Source organism: Oncorhynchus nerka, linkage group LG19 (assembly GCF_034236695.1).
Source record: "Oncorhynchus nerka isolate Pitt River linkage group LG19, Oner_Uvic_2.0, whole genome shotgun sequence".
Classification (NCBI taxonomy): domain Eukaryota; kingdom Metazoa; phylum Chordata; class Actinopteri; order Salmoniformes; family Salmonidae; genus Oncorhynchus; species Oncorhynchus nerka.
In genome coordinates this window covers 25,458,846-25,475,393 of record NC_088414.1, presented here as the reverse complement: position 1 = coordinate 25,475,393, position 16,548 = coordinate 25,458,846, and the positions used below count along the sequence as shown (strand labels likewise).

Here is a 16,548-nt window from a genome sequence, read left to right as displayed (position 1 = left end):
CATTCGTTGTAATGTGCTGCATGTTCCTCGTCATGCCTTAGCTTGCACAATGGGGCGTGGGAGCTTTACACTAGGTAATCACAAGGTAAAGGCCAATAATCTCAGCAGAAAAACAAGTTAACACTAACTGCATGGCTGTCTGAGCCTACGGGAGACTAGGAGGAGAATCGAGGTCACATAAATGAGCACTTCATTTGAAGAGGAAATAAACACGTCTAACTTAATATTCTCTCCTCACCAGATGCACTGCCAGAACCCATCATATAGGCAGGAAAACACGAAGTCATGAGCTCACTCACTGAGCACTGAAGGGGTATAGGCTGAGGGTGAGTGTTTGCAGTGCTAAGACACTACACCCACGTGAACTGCAATGAGTCAGAGGGCAAAGCAATCAAATTAAAATCCCTTTATTAGGTTAAAAAAAACACTTTTTGTTGAGTGCTCCAAGAATACTTCAGGACTCTCCAAAAGGTATTCTTGGGTCACAAACTTCAAAGCTTCCCCAATAATCCTGCCCTTTGTTCCCCTGCCTACACACTCATCTGCCAACCCTACTGTAAGTAATTTAATTTATTATCAATGGATCAAAATCCAGTTTATGCAAGTACCAGGGAGAGGGGCCCTTACTACTTGTAAAGACAGAATATAGCCTCCCCACTGCATTCAAGAAGACACTTTCAATGGCTCTTGCATCACCCTGCATAATCAAAACAGAGGGAGAAGGCTTTGCTGAGTGTTCCTTTGGTTCATTCTACTCCCCACACAGACACAGAGAACAGCCAAGCCCCTTCAGCCCTTCCCCACCTAACATCCTTGGCCCTCTCCATGGTGGAGTATGACAAGATGAATATTCATCAGGGTCTTGGCTTTGCGAGGCTCCAGGGAAAGGTTGGGGAAAAACAAAGTGGAAAAACCTGGAGAAGTCCATTTCTGGCTGATTGACGCCCGGCCTGGCAGCAAGTAATTCATTTTGAGGGGGAAGCACAAGTGTCCTTGCACCAGCTCCCAGCACAAATTTATGATAATCCTAATAAATTATGATGCGCCACGCAGACAATAAAAACTGTGATTGGCACTAAATAAAGCAGGCTGTACCTCTCAGGTCAGAGTGAGAACTATGTGCAGCCAGGCAGCCTGTCTCTGTCCACATCTCTCCCTACAACTATCCATCTGTCTGTCTCTCTTTCAATAACTCTTCACCTCTTCCCTGCTCTCTGGCTTTTGCCCTTCCCTTCCATAGTTCTATTTAACTTTGTATATTTCAGCTCAGTTGGTATTACTTCTACCTAACTCCACTTCTCCTTTATCTCCTCTTTGAAGTAGAATGAAATGAACTGGTAAACATAATCACTTTAAAACTTTTCAACGTTTTTTTTTTTTTTTTTTACCAGAAATGCAGATACAACAGCTAAAACATGTTAAAAAATGATTTGGAAAGTGTTCTACCGGTATTTCTGTGAGACAGGATTTAACGCGTTTCCAAGAAGGAGGTTTTAACTAATTAAACTATAGGCACTCACCATTTACCAATGAAAATACATTTTCCTTTCTCTGTCCTACATTCTATCCACGCTGATCTACTGTATGTATTTTGGGGGGTGTTTTTTTTATTTATTATTGATGTAATTCACGCTTCAACTGATAGCCAGATTGAAGTCGCCAGTTTTAATCTCACTCAAGCACTGCACTGTCTACCGCACGGATTAATCCACTTTCATCATCTATAGCGGTCAAACTAAATCTGGTTATTCCACTGACTGTTGATTACTGCCTTTAACATGCCCATTATTATGTGCAAATGGAAGTAGTGGGCCTTGATTAAAACAATAGAAAAAACTAACAGTATTATCTGCCTAATCCTTTAATGTGAAAGTGGTTGGTTTATCTCTGCTCTGACATGGAAATGCCAGCGTAGCTGCCACTGGGCCACATCCTTGGGTCAAACCACAAGGACATCCACACTAGTCACAGGCTTACATTAGAAAATAGCCGTTTCTCTTACCCTCCTGAGTGTGCAAAGACATAACTCAAGGCATTATGACCATATGAATCTCACTATCTTGTAAAAATGGGAGTCAGCTGAAATGTGTCAGCGGAGAGAAGCTACAGTAGCAATTCAGAAATGCATTAAATGAGAGAGAGATTTAAGCCTAAGAGAAATGGACTCAAAGTAGTGTGTGGCATAGTCTGATTAAAAGTGCAGCCCCCCTTTGCACTGATTACGCTGCATTTTGGAATGCTTCCCACTTCAGATAGTAACAACCCAAAGCAAAAGGCAACATGTCCACTGATCTTAACAGGACATACAGTACTGTAACTTGAATGGACTGATGAATGGTCTGAAATGAGAAAGCAGAAGCCCCATCCCTTCAGAGTGAGACTCTAAAAACTCCACAGATGCAGCCATCAAAGGCTAAACAGCTGTTGCTATTATATCTCTATCACTGGAAATGAAGCATGATTGATTGGCCACTGATGCAAAAACAATCAGAAAGTACCAGATGACACCATGAGGGGCATTGTGGGATATATTCACCATAGAGGTCAGTGGGTATGAAGGCTCATTTTAAGAAAATCTCCACATACATTCCCATGAGTTATAATAATCATCACCATCATCATTTGGTGGGTGCTTATATTTGTCCTGTTTCACACATGTATACGTGTATATTACATGCATGTGTGAAATGGACAATCTGTTTTTTGCATATCCCACCTCCCCGTGAAGCACCCTCAGAAAGTGGAGACACAACCATGGTTACGAATAGCTGGTTCTGGACAGATTTCCAAGTATAGTTACCATAATTTCTGTCCCACAATGATATATGTGATTGAAATCATGAAGAGAGGCTGAGTGGAATTCTGCATTATGTATCCTCTCTTTTATTGTAATCAATAATTCTGATCTTCCAAGAGGCGATCAATGAGTTGGATGTAGGGGCTCTGGTCCATAAGTGTCCTTGCTGGCATCATGGCACAATCAATCCCAAACACATCCACTGCTGATTTTGTCAATGAAGACCTTTTATTACCTTGCTAATCTAATCGATGAAAGGGAACATTATATTTCAAAGTGAAAGACGGACATAGAATATATTACATTTATGGCAAGCTGTGCTCTCAGGGTTGCTTCATGGGCCAGATAACTCTAGAGAAGGTATGTGGGTGAGTGCCCACGCTCCCTCATCGAACCCTCTCTCTCATGCTCTCTCTCGCTCTGTCTCTCTGTCAGGCCTCCATTGCTTCTCTCTACCTCCCTCCCTCCCCCATATCTCTCTCTCTCTTGCACCCATTCGTGCCAGTCAACACTTGGTATGCATGACATTGATGAAAACACAGGTTGTTGAGACGGTAAACGACTTCAAACACGTGTTTGAATCTATCCTGTCCCTCTGAAGTGAAAAGGCTGTACGCTGGACATGTGAGGGTGGAATACTAAACCACGGCATGGAAGAATAGAGCTCATCAATCATGAGTGGCATGCATTTTCCTGCAGTGGAATGCAGCCAAACAGCATTAGAGTCTATGCAGCAGCAACAGTAGCAGTACTGCCATAGAGCAGAGCCTTAGCCTTAACTAATATATGAGACCTCGAAGAATAGCCTAGCATGAGCCAAAGGTTACTTGTATGTGCCCACATGTACATATCCTGCACATGCAGTCAAGCAGAGACACGCACTTAAGCACAGGAAGAAGGTATATGAACTGTGAAACTGTGTCGTACGCCATAAGCAGGAAAGCATGAATTCAACTATATACACTACATGACCAAAAATATGCGGACACCTGTTTGTCGAACATCTCATTCCAAAATCATGGGCATTAATATGGACTTGGTCCCCCCTTTGCTGCTATAACAGCCTTCACTCTTCTGGGAAGGTTTTCCACTAGATGTTGCTGCGGGGACCTGCTTCCATTCAGCCACAATAGCTTTCTTGAGGTCGGGCACTGAGTCTGCGTTCGAATTCATCCGAAAGGTGTTCGATGGGGTTGAGGTCAGGGCTCTGTGCAGGCCAGTCAAGTTCTTCCACACCGATCTAGACCAGCCATTTATTTATTTCCCCCCAATTTCAATGTTGTCGGGAGGCAAAGGTCAAGGCATGCATCCTCCAAAACATGACCCGCCAAACGGCGCATCTTAACACCCACATGCTTAACCCAGAAGCCAGCCGCACCAACGTGTCAGAGGAAACACCATTCAACTGACGACCGAGGTCAGCCTGCAGGTGCCCGGTCCGCCACAAGGAGTCGCTAAAGTGCGATGAACCAAGTAAAGCCCCCCCCACCCAGGCCAATCCCTCCCCTAACTTGTACGACGCTGGGCCAATTGTGCGCAGACCTATGGGATTCCCGATCACGGCCGGTTGTGATAGAGCCCGGGATTAAACCTGGGTCTGTAGTGACGCTTCAGCACTGCGATGCCGTGCTTTAAACCGCTGCAACACTCAAGAGGCCCCTCGACAAACCATTTCTGTATGGACCTCGCTTTGTGCACGGTGGCATTGTCATTCTGATACAGGAAAGGGCCTGCCGCAAATGGTTGCCACATAGTTGGAAGTACAGAATCGGCCTAGAAGGTAAGTGTGTGCTGTAGCATTAAGATTTCCATTCACTGGGACTAAAGGGCCTAGCCCGAACCATGAAAAACAGCCCCAGACTATTATTCTTCTTCCACCAAACTTTATAGTTGGTACTATGCATTGGGGAAGGTAGTGTTGTCCTGATATCGGCCGAACCCAGATTCATCTGTCGGACTGCCATATGGTGAAGCGTGATTCATCACTCCAGAGAACACGTTTCCACTGCTCCAGAGTCCAATGGCAGCCAAGCTTTACACCACTCCAGCCGACGCTTGGCAATGCGCGTGGTGATCTTAGGCCTGTGTGTGGCTGCTCGGCCATGGATACCCATTTCATGAAGCTCCTGGTGAACAGTTCTTGTGCTGATGTTGCTTCCAGACTCGGTTTGGAACTTGGTAGTGATTGTTGTAACCGAAGAGAGATGATTTTTACATGCTATGCACTTCAGCACTCAGTGGTCCTGTTCTGTGAGCTTGCGTGGCCTACCACTTCGCGGCTGAGCCGTTGTTGCTCCTAGACGTTTTCACTTCACAATAACAGCACCTACAGTTGACCGCTGCTCTAGCAGGGCAGACATTTGACACACTGACTTGTTGGAAAGGTGGCATCCTATGAAGGTGCCACATTGAAAGTCCCTGAGCTCTTCAGTAAGGCCATTCTACTGCCATTGTTTGTTTATGGAGATTGCATGGCTGTGTGCTTGATTTTCTACACGTGTCAGCAACACGTGTGGCTGAAAAAGCCGAATACACTAATTTGAAGGGAAGTCCACACACTTGTGAATATATAGTGCAGTCCTCAAAAGTGAATCTATGAGTAGTAGTGTGTCACATCATGATATATTCAGCACAGCTTGCCTCAATAAGTTACAGACATACTAATTGACTCGGTCTTAATTAGGTTAAAGGATTTGATATTGGTTTGATAGGATACTTCTTCTCTGTTGTTTCCACTTTTGCCTTGCAGTTTGGTCCAGCCAGAGAGGAAAACAGGCCAATCTGCTGGACTTTGCTCTACAGACCTCTGATCTCCCTAAAAAAATGCGGCAGTGATCACAGGATGGACAGCCGTCTGTGGAGAGCTGTCTGTGTGGACCCAGCCCTGCCAATCCATCTTCTAGTCTGGATGGCTTCCGATTTCTCGGCCTGCCTAACTGCCTTTTCTGTCTGTGTGTCCAAGTGCCCTACCATCTATGTTTCCTGCCCTGCAAAAACTTACCTGCTTTCACCTGTCTTGCTGCCAGCCTACTGTTATACCTGCCCCTCTGCCTATCTCACTGCCTACCTGCCAGCCTACCTCTGCCAGTATCTCCAGCTGTCTATCTGCCTACCTGCCAGCTTGCCTGTCTGCCTGTCTGTTGTGCCTGCCTCCCAGCTCTCCAGGCTGCTGTGTCTCCAGCACAGGATGCCTCTAATGGCACCGTCAGCCACAATAACCTGACAAGGTTATTTTTGTCTGTAGGAGAAAAAGGTCTGCATTACAATCGCAAGCATCCAGATACGCAACTGCAACAAAAAGTCTAACACATGCAAGTAACGCATACATGAATTGACACAGCGGCCATTAACATAAAGTACCTGAAAACACACATAGTCTTTTATAAATACTGAAATACAAGTAAACCTATATGCTACAATTCTCTATGCCGCAGTAGGAATAAACTAATTCAGGACACACACATACCCTGGGGTTGGATATACGTTACTAGAGAATAGTGGCCAATCATGTTATAAAATAACTGTAGAGGCTTAAGTTCAATAAGTATAAGTATATTTTAAAAGGAAAAAGAGGAGAAAAGGCCAGAGAATAAGAACGGAAGATGTAGAGATAATAACATGAGCAGGACAAGGAGAGAAAGAAAGAAGGAGAGATAGCCAGGTAGAGAGTATAAATGCAGAGTGCCAAGTAGGAGAGCAGTCTTTGCTTCCTTTCCAGGTAATGTGATTGCTATACCGGTGATCTAACACCCTCATTAAGAACGGATCAAACAGAGCTGCGAAAGGCGACGGCACAGAACCGCAGTGTGTAAGAGACAGGATTAGGAGGATGACAGAGTTGTTCTCTCACTAGCGGTGAATGTTTGAAGTTTCACACATGCCTAATTGTCGACCGAAGACACTAGCATCTATACGTTTCTCTAGAATATTTTTGCCCCCGGCAAGCCTCAGAGTGTTTGAGGTGTATTGGCTTTCAAGCAATTCACAATCTGACTGTATGACCTTGATATTGATAAGAAATAAATATACAATTACCTCAGGGAAGACCCTGATGTCATTAGAAAAAAAGTATCATTATATTTTAATGTGAAGTTTTTGTATCCTTTTAGCAGACACTGTTTTGCTTGTCACATTTTCAGGCCTGAATAAATATGAGTTGCCAAAAGGAGAAGGGGAAAATAACCTGAAATTGCAGTGGAATATTAATGTATCTTTTACCTTTGTACTTGCTGAAGAACCATTTTGAGCAATTACCTTCCATGTAAGGCTAACATTTTGAGGAACAGAGTATTTAAAAAAGCAAATGAGTGGGCCAACTCACCAAAGCCACAAAATCCAGACAGACAGACAGACAGACAGACAGACAGACAGACAGACAGACAGACAGACAGACAGACAGACAGACAGACAGACAGACAGACAGACAGACAGACAGACAGTTTTCAAAGGCAAGAGTCAGAATACAAAAAGACACTTAGCATTATCAAAGCTTAACAGTCACATTGAACACAGAGAACACTGATCTTAGACCAGTTTATTCAGATCCGTATTTGAGGCCATATGCAAGTTATCTGAGAGAAACAACACATTATATAGAATACAATCCTAAAAATAAACCAACCTTTTTTAGATGGTGCAACTTAGAGGACAAAACGGACAGTAGGAGTACATGGAAACCTTTAAATGACAATGAAATGTATGCTTAGTTTATCTCTGTTGAGACTCTGCCATGTTGTCAAAAATGAACTGGACATTTGTTTATTTTAATTTTAAACATTCCTAAGCAGTGGCACTCCTTATGGGAGTTTCAGACACTGCATCTTTGCAGTAGTACATGTACCACTGTGTGGTGTGTGGTGTGTGTTTGTCTATTTTGTTTAGAGGACATGTTGCTGTACATGGAAATGTTGCAGTCCTACATCGTTAGTGACTCATACTATAGAGCAGCTAGCTAATCATTTGATAATAAGGTTAGCATTTTATAGTAAGGTTAAAATGCTTTGTGACGTTTCAGAGCTGGGTTGGTCCCTTTTTTTGTTTTCACTATAATGTGTGTGTGTGTTTGTTTGTGGGGAGGGGTTTGAAGTGTGTGTGTGTGTGTGTGTGTGTGTGTGTGTGTGTGTGTGTGTGTGTGTGTGTGTGTGTGTGTGTGTGTGTGTGTGTGTGTGTGTGTGTGGCCGTGTGTGGCCGTGTGTGGCCGTGTGTGGCTGTGTGGCCGTGTGTGGCTGTGAGGCCGTGTGTGGCTGTGAGGCCGTGTGAGGCCGTGTGTGGCCGTGAGGCTGTGTGTGGCCGTGTGTGGCCGTGAGGCCGTGTGTGGCTGTGAGGCCGTGTGAGGCCGTGTGTGGCTGTGAGGCCGTGAGGCCGTGTGTGGCTGTGAGGCCGTGTGTGGCTGTGAGGCCTGTGAGGCCGTGAGGCCTGTGAGGCCGTGAGGCCGTGTGTGGCTGTGAGGCCGTGAGGCCGTGTGTGGCTGTGAGGCCGTGAGGCCGTGTGTGGCCGTGAGGCGTGGCCGTGAGGCCGTGTGTGGCCGTGAGGCCGTGTGAGGCCGTGTGTGGCCGTGAGGCCGTGTGTGGCCGTGAGGCCGTGTGTGGCCATGTCTGAAACCTGCACTTGTGTTCTAAATAGCAGGCATGTGGGGTTTGTGAAAATAGAACGTCTTGTAGTATGTGACATTTAGAAAATGTTGTATGCTTTAATTGCCAGGATATCATACACATTTCGGCTTTCATCTACTAGAATTTGCTGCTCACTATTGAGGAAGAGAATCGTCCTTCTAGACCCAAGCGTGTTTGACAACAGCTGATAATCACATAAGGTGACATGCTGTACCAAAATGAACTAACGGCTGGAATAAACGCAACTTGTGCATTAGATGACTCATTATCAGTGTAGATGAGCCTGGTACAGTATGCTGAGATGTGTTGCTTACTGCATTTGTTAAACTAAACAGTGCCTTTTAAAAAGCATTAGCACACAGCATGCCGTTTTAGTAAGTAGTAGGCAAGACTACGGCCACAGTCTGTGTGAGTGTGTGTAACTTACACCTGTAATTATGAATGTAAGATGAAGAAAGAGAGGCAAAGGTGGAAATACATTGTGAGTCATTGCTATATCAGGAATAAGATGAAGTCATCAATGGAGTTTGAACCTCTTTGCTGTCACAACAGTGACCATTAGCATCACGGACATTTGTCCAGGGACGAATCCAAACAAAGTGGCTCATCAAAAACAGACCCGAGATAAAGGTAAACACACACAAAACAATGCCTTTGCCATTTTGGAGAAAAAAAACCTGCACCAAAATAAGCAATTGAAACTACCTCTCAGAATTCATGGAAAAAGCTATCACTCATCACAAAAAGCCAGCAGCACACTTTGAGCTAGTGATATTATTTAGGATCGTAAATGTAATTGTTTGTACTTATTTGCGTTTCAACACAATTTTACATCAAACAACATTTTCCTCTCAACAGAGACAAGGGTGTAAGTGAATACCGAAACTCTTCTTTGAACACAATGAAAACTACTCAAGGAAATCCCAAAGCGATCCTAAAGCGACGCGTAACTTCTACCCGTCACAACACACCATTCCTAACCTCTAAAAAAGAGATACAGTCAATCCAAGAGGGGAGATACTAAAGTAAAAGCCACAGATGTTAATATCTATCAAAAGCAGTGTAAGAATTTACCTCAGATAGCCTCGCTGTGGAAGAGATTTGTTTAGAAGGGGTGGCAGGTGGTGTGGTTCATACCTCGCATTCCCTGGAGCCTGAGATGGTGCAGGTGCAGGAGCCAGTCCCGTTGACGAGCACGTCCATGGCCTCCGAATTGGTGGGCTTGTAGTCCACATAGTACTCCTGCAGTGGGGAGCTCAGCGTGTGCTCTGTCTCTCTAGCTTTTTTCCGCCGTTTGCGAGCCGCGGCAGAGTGCTCCTGCAACTGCTTGACGCTGCTGGGATAGCGCTTCCACGACACGTAGATCACCAACAGGATCATCGCCACAGACAAAAACAGGGCAACGCTCCCCGCCACAATCTTGTGAAAGGACACAGGCTCAAACTCATGCTCAGGTGGTGGTTCCATGGGTGGGGTGACAGCTGAAGATGTAGGGCCACCTCTAGATCCCTCTCCCCTCTTCCCAGCTCCGGTGTGGGGCGTGGGGTAGGCTGGGTGGTGTTCTGTCTGGTCTGGGCCTTTAGAGGGGGTGGGCCGGGTGCTGGCTGTGAGGGGTGTGATGGCGGTAGCCCGACACACACCATGGGTGTCTATGGCATCCATGACCTTCTCACCTTGGGCCTCCTTGGGGGCGGCGCAGATCATGGTGGTCTCCTTGTTCCCCTTGAAGTTCCTCAGCCAGACCACCAAGGGGCAGATCACTGGGCCACAGTCCCACACATTCCCCGCCAGGCTGATGGTGGTCAGGGAGATCCAGGCTGACACGGTCTCCTGGGACACGTTGGTCAGTTTGTTGGAATCCAGATTGAGTGTTTGAAGGTTGGGCAGGCATTGGTAGACAGTAGCATCCACCTCTTGCAGATCATTGCCAGACAGGTCCAGCTTCTGCAGGGAGGTCCAGGTCCAGGTGAGGCCTTGGCTCATGGAGCGGATGCGGTTCCACTGCAGGTACAGCGCCCGCAGGTTGTAGAGGCGTGGGAAGTGGGAGAAGTTGATCTTGGAGAACTGGTTGTGCTCCAGGTGCAGCTCAGTCAGTTTCAGCAGGCCTGAAAAGGCATTGCGGGTGATGCTGCGCAGGCGGTTGTAGCCCAGGTCCAGGAACTCCAGGTTTCTGCAGTCCTGGAACAGACGCACGGGGATGCTCTTCAAGGAGTTGGAGCGCATGTGCAGGCTGAGGAGCTTGCGGAGGCCCTGGAACTGGCCCGGCTGTAGGGCCGCCAGTTTGTTGTAAGACAGGTCCAGGTTGCGGAGGTTGGGTATAGGGTGGAAAGTGGTGTTGTGGAGCATTGTGATCTTGTTGGAACTCAGGATCAGCTCCTTGAGCCTCCGAACGCCTTGGAAAGCCAGTACGTCCACAGAGGCAATGTAGTTGTGGTCCAAGTAGAGCCAGATGAGCTGGTTGAGGCCCACAAACTGTCCGGCTCTGAGACTCGCCAGACTGTTGTAACGTAAGGACAGGCCTTGGCAGCCCCCTGAGAGGTTCTTGGGGACATCACGAAAGGCGCTTGACTCACAGTAGACGATTTTCCCATCGCAGCGACAGCTTTTGGGGCATGGGCGCTCGCTGAGGGATGGAGATGCAGCCAGCCACACCTGCATGAGCAGTGGTACCATCAGCCAGCGGCGCCGCATAGCAGAGCCTGCAGAGAGGGACAGATTGAGAGAGAGAGAGAGAATATCACTTTTTACTGAAAGCATCTAACAACAACCCATCTGTCACGTTAAATGTGGGTGGCAATGATGGTCCATGTTATTATCAACCATGTGGGTCAATTATTCCTCAGCACCCAAGACTACCACCACCTGCTTACTGTTCAGATATAATGTATTCAACAGGTGAAGAAAATGGTGGTTTTAATTTGGTTTTAACTGCAACCTGTCTCTGTCTGAATTTAGTCTTCCCACAAGCCGCCACAGTGCTTAAGGCAAACAAGAGAAGTCATAAAAGCAACCCGGCTCCCAGCAAATTAACATTCAGGAGCTGGCGGTTGTGTATACAAATCCAGAGGAGTATCAATTTAGAATTTAGCCACTTCACATTGAACCATAACAGAGTAGTTAAGGGGTCTGAGTAAATCATGGTGTTCACTTCCACCAAGTTCAAATAAAGAGTCAGTTCTCTAGAAACTCTATGGAGTTAAACAATTCTGCTGTGCACACGCAACATATATAAATGTTCTGTAAGTGCCAAAATAATAGAAACACTTAAGGGATATGAGGGATACAAAGGGGATTGAAAGCAGGTGCTTCCACACAGGTGTGGTTCCTGAGATATTTAACTTCCCACCGTGATTAAGGTACAAAAATGTCACGTAAAAGAGCCACCCAAGTCATAGATTGTTCTCTCTGCTACCGCGGTACCGGAACGCCAAGTCTGGGAACAAAAGGCTCCTGAACAGCTTATACTACCAAGCAATAAGACTGCTGAACAGTTAATCAAATGGCCATCCGGACTATTTACATTGACCCCCTTTTTATTTGCACTGACCCACTTGCACTGGCTCTATGCATACTCACTGGACTCTACCCATACACTCACACACACACACCACACCGATACTCCAATACACACACACACACCCTACATACTCTCACACACGTGCATATTGACGCCCCACACACTCACACTCTTTCACACTCTTTAACACTCTTCACATTATTATCTATCCTGAATGACTTGTCACTTTTACCCCTACCTACAGTACATGTACTCTATATATTACCTCAACTATCTCGTACCCCTGCACATTGACTCAGTACTCAGTACTGATACTCCTTGTAATAACGCTGTCTAAGGGCCACTCCAGAAAAGGGCTCATAAGTAAGCGTTACACGGTAAAGTCTATACCTGTTGTATTTGGCGCATGTGACAAATAACGTTTTATTTTATTTGATGTATAAAAATGCTGGGCAGGCCATTATTTTGGCTACCATGGCTACTCCCCCATAGGATGACAATGCCCCCATCAACAGGGCACAATTGGTCACTGAATGGTTTGATGAGCATTCAAATTATGTAAACCATATGCCATGGCCTTCTCAGTCATCAGATCTCAACCCAACTGAACACTTATGGGAAATTCTGGAGTGGCCCTTAGACAGAGTTTTCTACCACCATCAACTAAACACCAAAATGATGGAATTCCTCCTGGAAAAATGGTGTTGCATCCCTCCAATATAGTTCCAGACACTTGTAGTATCTATGCCAAGGTGCATTGAAGCTGTTCTGGCTCGTGTTGGCCCAACTCCCTATTAAGACACTTTATGTTGGTAGTTACCTGTACATGAACACTAACCATTTGAATATAAGTACAGACAAAAACAGTTATCTGATCATGCTGTGCTGTGTCCTTAGATATAATGTTACTGCTACTTGGGACAAGAAATGATATAGAAGAAACACTGCAGATGCAGACTATTGAACCACTGATGGTGATAATGAGAATCGGTCAGTATGTAGCCAGGTTTGATATCCCACTGGGCCTAGACGTCAATTCAATGTCTATTCCATGTGGGTTCAACGTGATTTCATTGAAATGACATGGAAACAACGTTGATTCAACCAGTGTGTGCCCAGTGCAATCGGTCTTTGTCCGTAGGTGAGAGTGAGCTGTTTCCATTAAAAGCACTCCCCTTACAGAGTCACTAACGATCTGTCATTAAGATGCATTGATTTCCTCTTGAGGAGTGCATCCATTGGTTGTGTGCTCTTTTCTCTGGGCTAAACCCCTGTAAATACCTGGTTAACATCCTTTAATCCAAAGGTAGGATGAATGTGTGGTTTAATATAGCTCACAGTTGTTTTTAAATTGGTTATCATATGTATGTCATAAGCTAGGTTGGCGACAGATTTTCATGCGATTTTAAAAGACAATCAGCATGAAGAAAATATGCATCTTTTCCCACCTGTAGTGTTTCCATCAAACAGACTTGTTCAGGAGAGAAATCTGTGCGTGCTGACATAATGCACATAAATTGTACTTTTCAGCTTAAGTTTTCAGGTACCTAATAAAAATCTAATGTTCAACGCATGTCCATTGCATTTTTAACTCGATAGTTTTGCCACAGGAACTGTTGTGTTAAAAGTTGCCTAGTTAAAATAAAAAATAATAAAACAGCAAATTTGCCTACTCTGGTCTTGACACGTGTGCTCTAGACAACAGCTCACAGATACAGTGAAAGTAGGCTGTGTGGATAGGCTAGTCTACATGAGGAAATTATTATGGATAAGAGTGAGAATATTAAGCATCAATCATCATGTAACCAGAATAATATCTTTACGATATATTTATTGTAAAGGAGCATCAAGCTCATCACCATGCACTGTCACCAGCCTGTGAAGTTCATCATCATTTATTTCATCTGTCGCCTAATAAACTGCATAGTTTCCCCAGTCGTAGTAGGAGGACCAGACACCCTATCATCACTAGACTCCAAGTTTACTTCAATATAATGGTTATTATATCAATATTTGCACATAAAGGCATTTCCACAGCCATTTCTTGCATAATTGTTTTTATTGACACAAAAATATCCCACCATGTCAAAAGAACAAAGTACAGTGTATATCAGCATTTATCAAACCGTAGGGGAAGTTTCCATTACAGCTTTTTTTTTTACACAGTATGACTTTACTCACATAAAAACCGTGGATGGAAACGTGGTTAGTGTGACACTCCAATCATCCTAGATGTTCCTCTATGATGGGAAATGTGACAGTGATGGTGTATGCATGCTAACGTTTCAGATGTGTTGCAAAACTGAACAAATGATGAACCCAGAGTATCAGTGAGATAGAATAAAATGCCTTTGACCTTTGACTTGAGGCTTAAAGCAAAACATCTTAGTTGAAACAATAACAAAAGCAATCACCCCTCTTTTTGTAAAAAGCTGAGGAACGGTCCTGGAGAAATGAAACCACTCTCAAATTCATCCATAATATCAAATGTATAGTTTTAACCATGTTTTGAGCCTACAGTGTTTGTTTCCATTTGTTTTTATTACAAACACTGGAGTAAAACAAGCTTATATTTTGGGTTCTGATGAGGTAAGACATTTGAACTAAGCCTATGATGCACACATAATGTATTTACTCTTCAAGAATCCATAGGCATATAGTATTAATGTACAGTATACAGAAACCCGGCTTAAAACCCCAAAGAGCAAGCATCCTTATTCCTTGATGAAAATCTGCTCCAGAGTGCTCAGACTGTGGCGAAGGTTCACCTTCCAACAGGACAATGACCCTAAGCACATAGCCAAGACAACGGGACAAGTCTCTGAATGTCCTTGAGTGGCCCAGCCAGAGCCCGGACTTGAACCCGATCGAACATCTCTGGAGAGACCTGCAGCAACGCTCCACATCCAACCTAACAGAGATTGAGAGGATCTGCAGAGAAGAATGGGAGAAGCTCCCCATAGTAGCATCATACCCAAGAAGACGCAAGGCTGTAAATGAGTAACGGGGCTGAACACTTATGTAAATGTGATATTTAAAAAATAACATTTTTAATGAATTTGAAAAAAAAAAAAAAAAAACATTGCTTTGGCATTATGGGTCATTGTGTGTAGATTGATACACAATCTTTTGTTAGAATAAGGCTGTAACGTAATAAAATATGGTACAAGGATCTGAATACTTTCCCAATGCACTGTAAGCACTTTGTGATAACTGCTGATGTAAAAAGGGCTTTATAAAATACATTTTATTGATCGATTCTCTCTCTCTGTGTGTGTGTGTGTGTGTGTGTGTGTGTGTGTGTGTGTGTGGAAAACCTTGGGATTCTAAAGATAATGTATGACAGTTTTTGATTGAACCAGGTCCTCCATCAACTATTTTGTTTTCTTTAGTTAGTAATTTATCTACTAGGGACTAACTAAAGACTAACAGGAAAATGCTGATCAAAAGCTTAACAAATTATTTCTCTATATGCAGTGTTTTTTACTCATGTCAAATTTGTTACAATATCAGTACAACAGAAAAGCAAAACATGTATATTCCTGTGTTTCAAAAACTTACAAAGTTTTGTATTTTTTTAAACTCTAATTAGGCAAGTCAACATTATAGAACACAACATTGTTTATTTACTGTAAAGAAAATGTCATTGCATGTTTTTCCATGTCTTTCATGTGATGCATTGTGGGCAGCTTAAACAAATTGTGTGTTCATCAGATTTAGTGTACATTTACACATCCTCCTAAGAGATGTGTAGCTTTATTAACATAGCTTGTGAGATACATACTTTAGCTTGAGCCTTCTTCATTAGGCACCTTTATGCCCTGACTGACACTATGTGTGGTTTAATGAGCACTCTGTGCACTAATGATTCACTAAGCCATCTTCCTCTCCTCATATAACTCTTATCTTATTCAGAGAAGAACATAGGTTGCCTTCAGTGGTGTCACTCATGAGCTGTGTGTATCGATTACCACCTCTCTACCATACTTCCCTAATCATTACCATTTGGTTACCATATCAGCCGATTAACTATATATCACCTCTTCATTCCTAACACTCCCCTATTACCACTTCAGTTGTTATTAGACTTTTTTCCCCTTGAACTGCATAGCCATAATCATCCATGTTCCAATCATTGGTTTGTTCCCCATATCCTTGGTACACCTTTGCTTTTTATTGTGATTACCATGCTAGGATTAACTGTATAAGTCAATTTACTACTTATCCCCTTATAATAACAGAATCTCTCGGCTTCTGCTACTCCTACTACCACTACTACTAAGATTGCTACAACACAACTAAGATGGCAGGGATATGGATCCTTTTGTTTTTAAACTTTAACAAATAATGAGAGGAAGAGCACAAAGCTGACCCACTGTCAAGATAAATAAATCATAGCTTGGCAAATATACACTACGCTATGATCTTTGAACACCCAAGTGGCTCATTGTTGTGTTTTTTTTTGCCATTAACAAAACTGCTATCAGGCATAGCCATGCCCACATTGTGTCTGGATACGAGCCTAATGCTTAGGGAAGGACGTCCCCTCAGACCAGCCTAAGCCATCCTATTAGTCTCCAATTAACATTGAGATGAGTACTAGCCAGCCGAAGCAGTCCAAT

General features: G+C 43.9%; 1 protein-coding gene across 1 annotated transcript; it reads right to left on the bottom strand.

Moving 5' to 3' along the window:
- Positions 1-9,540: 9,540 nt before the first annotated feature.
- LOC115101235 (leucine-rich repeat transmembrane neuronal protein 4-like) lies at positions 9,541-11,092 on the bottom strand. The gene has a single exon (XM_029620572.2). The coding sequence runs from the start codon at positions 11,080-11,082 to the stop codon at positions 9,541-9,543; it is 1,542 nt and encodes a 513-aa protein (XP_029476432.2). The 5' UTR covers positions 11,083-11,092.
- Between the last annotated feature and the right edge of the window lie 5,456 nt (positions 11,093-16,548).

Bases quoted from the DNA above. Each gene is read 5' to 3' on its own strand.
- LOC115101235 (XM_029620572.2), bottom strand. From the start codon at position 11,082: ATGGTACCACTGCTCATGCAGGTGTGGCTGGCTGCATCTCCATCCCTC.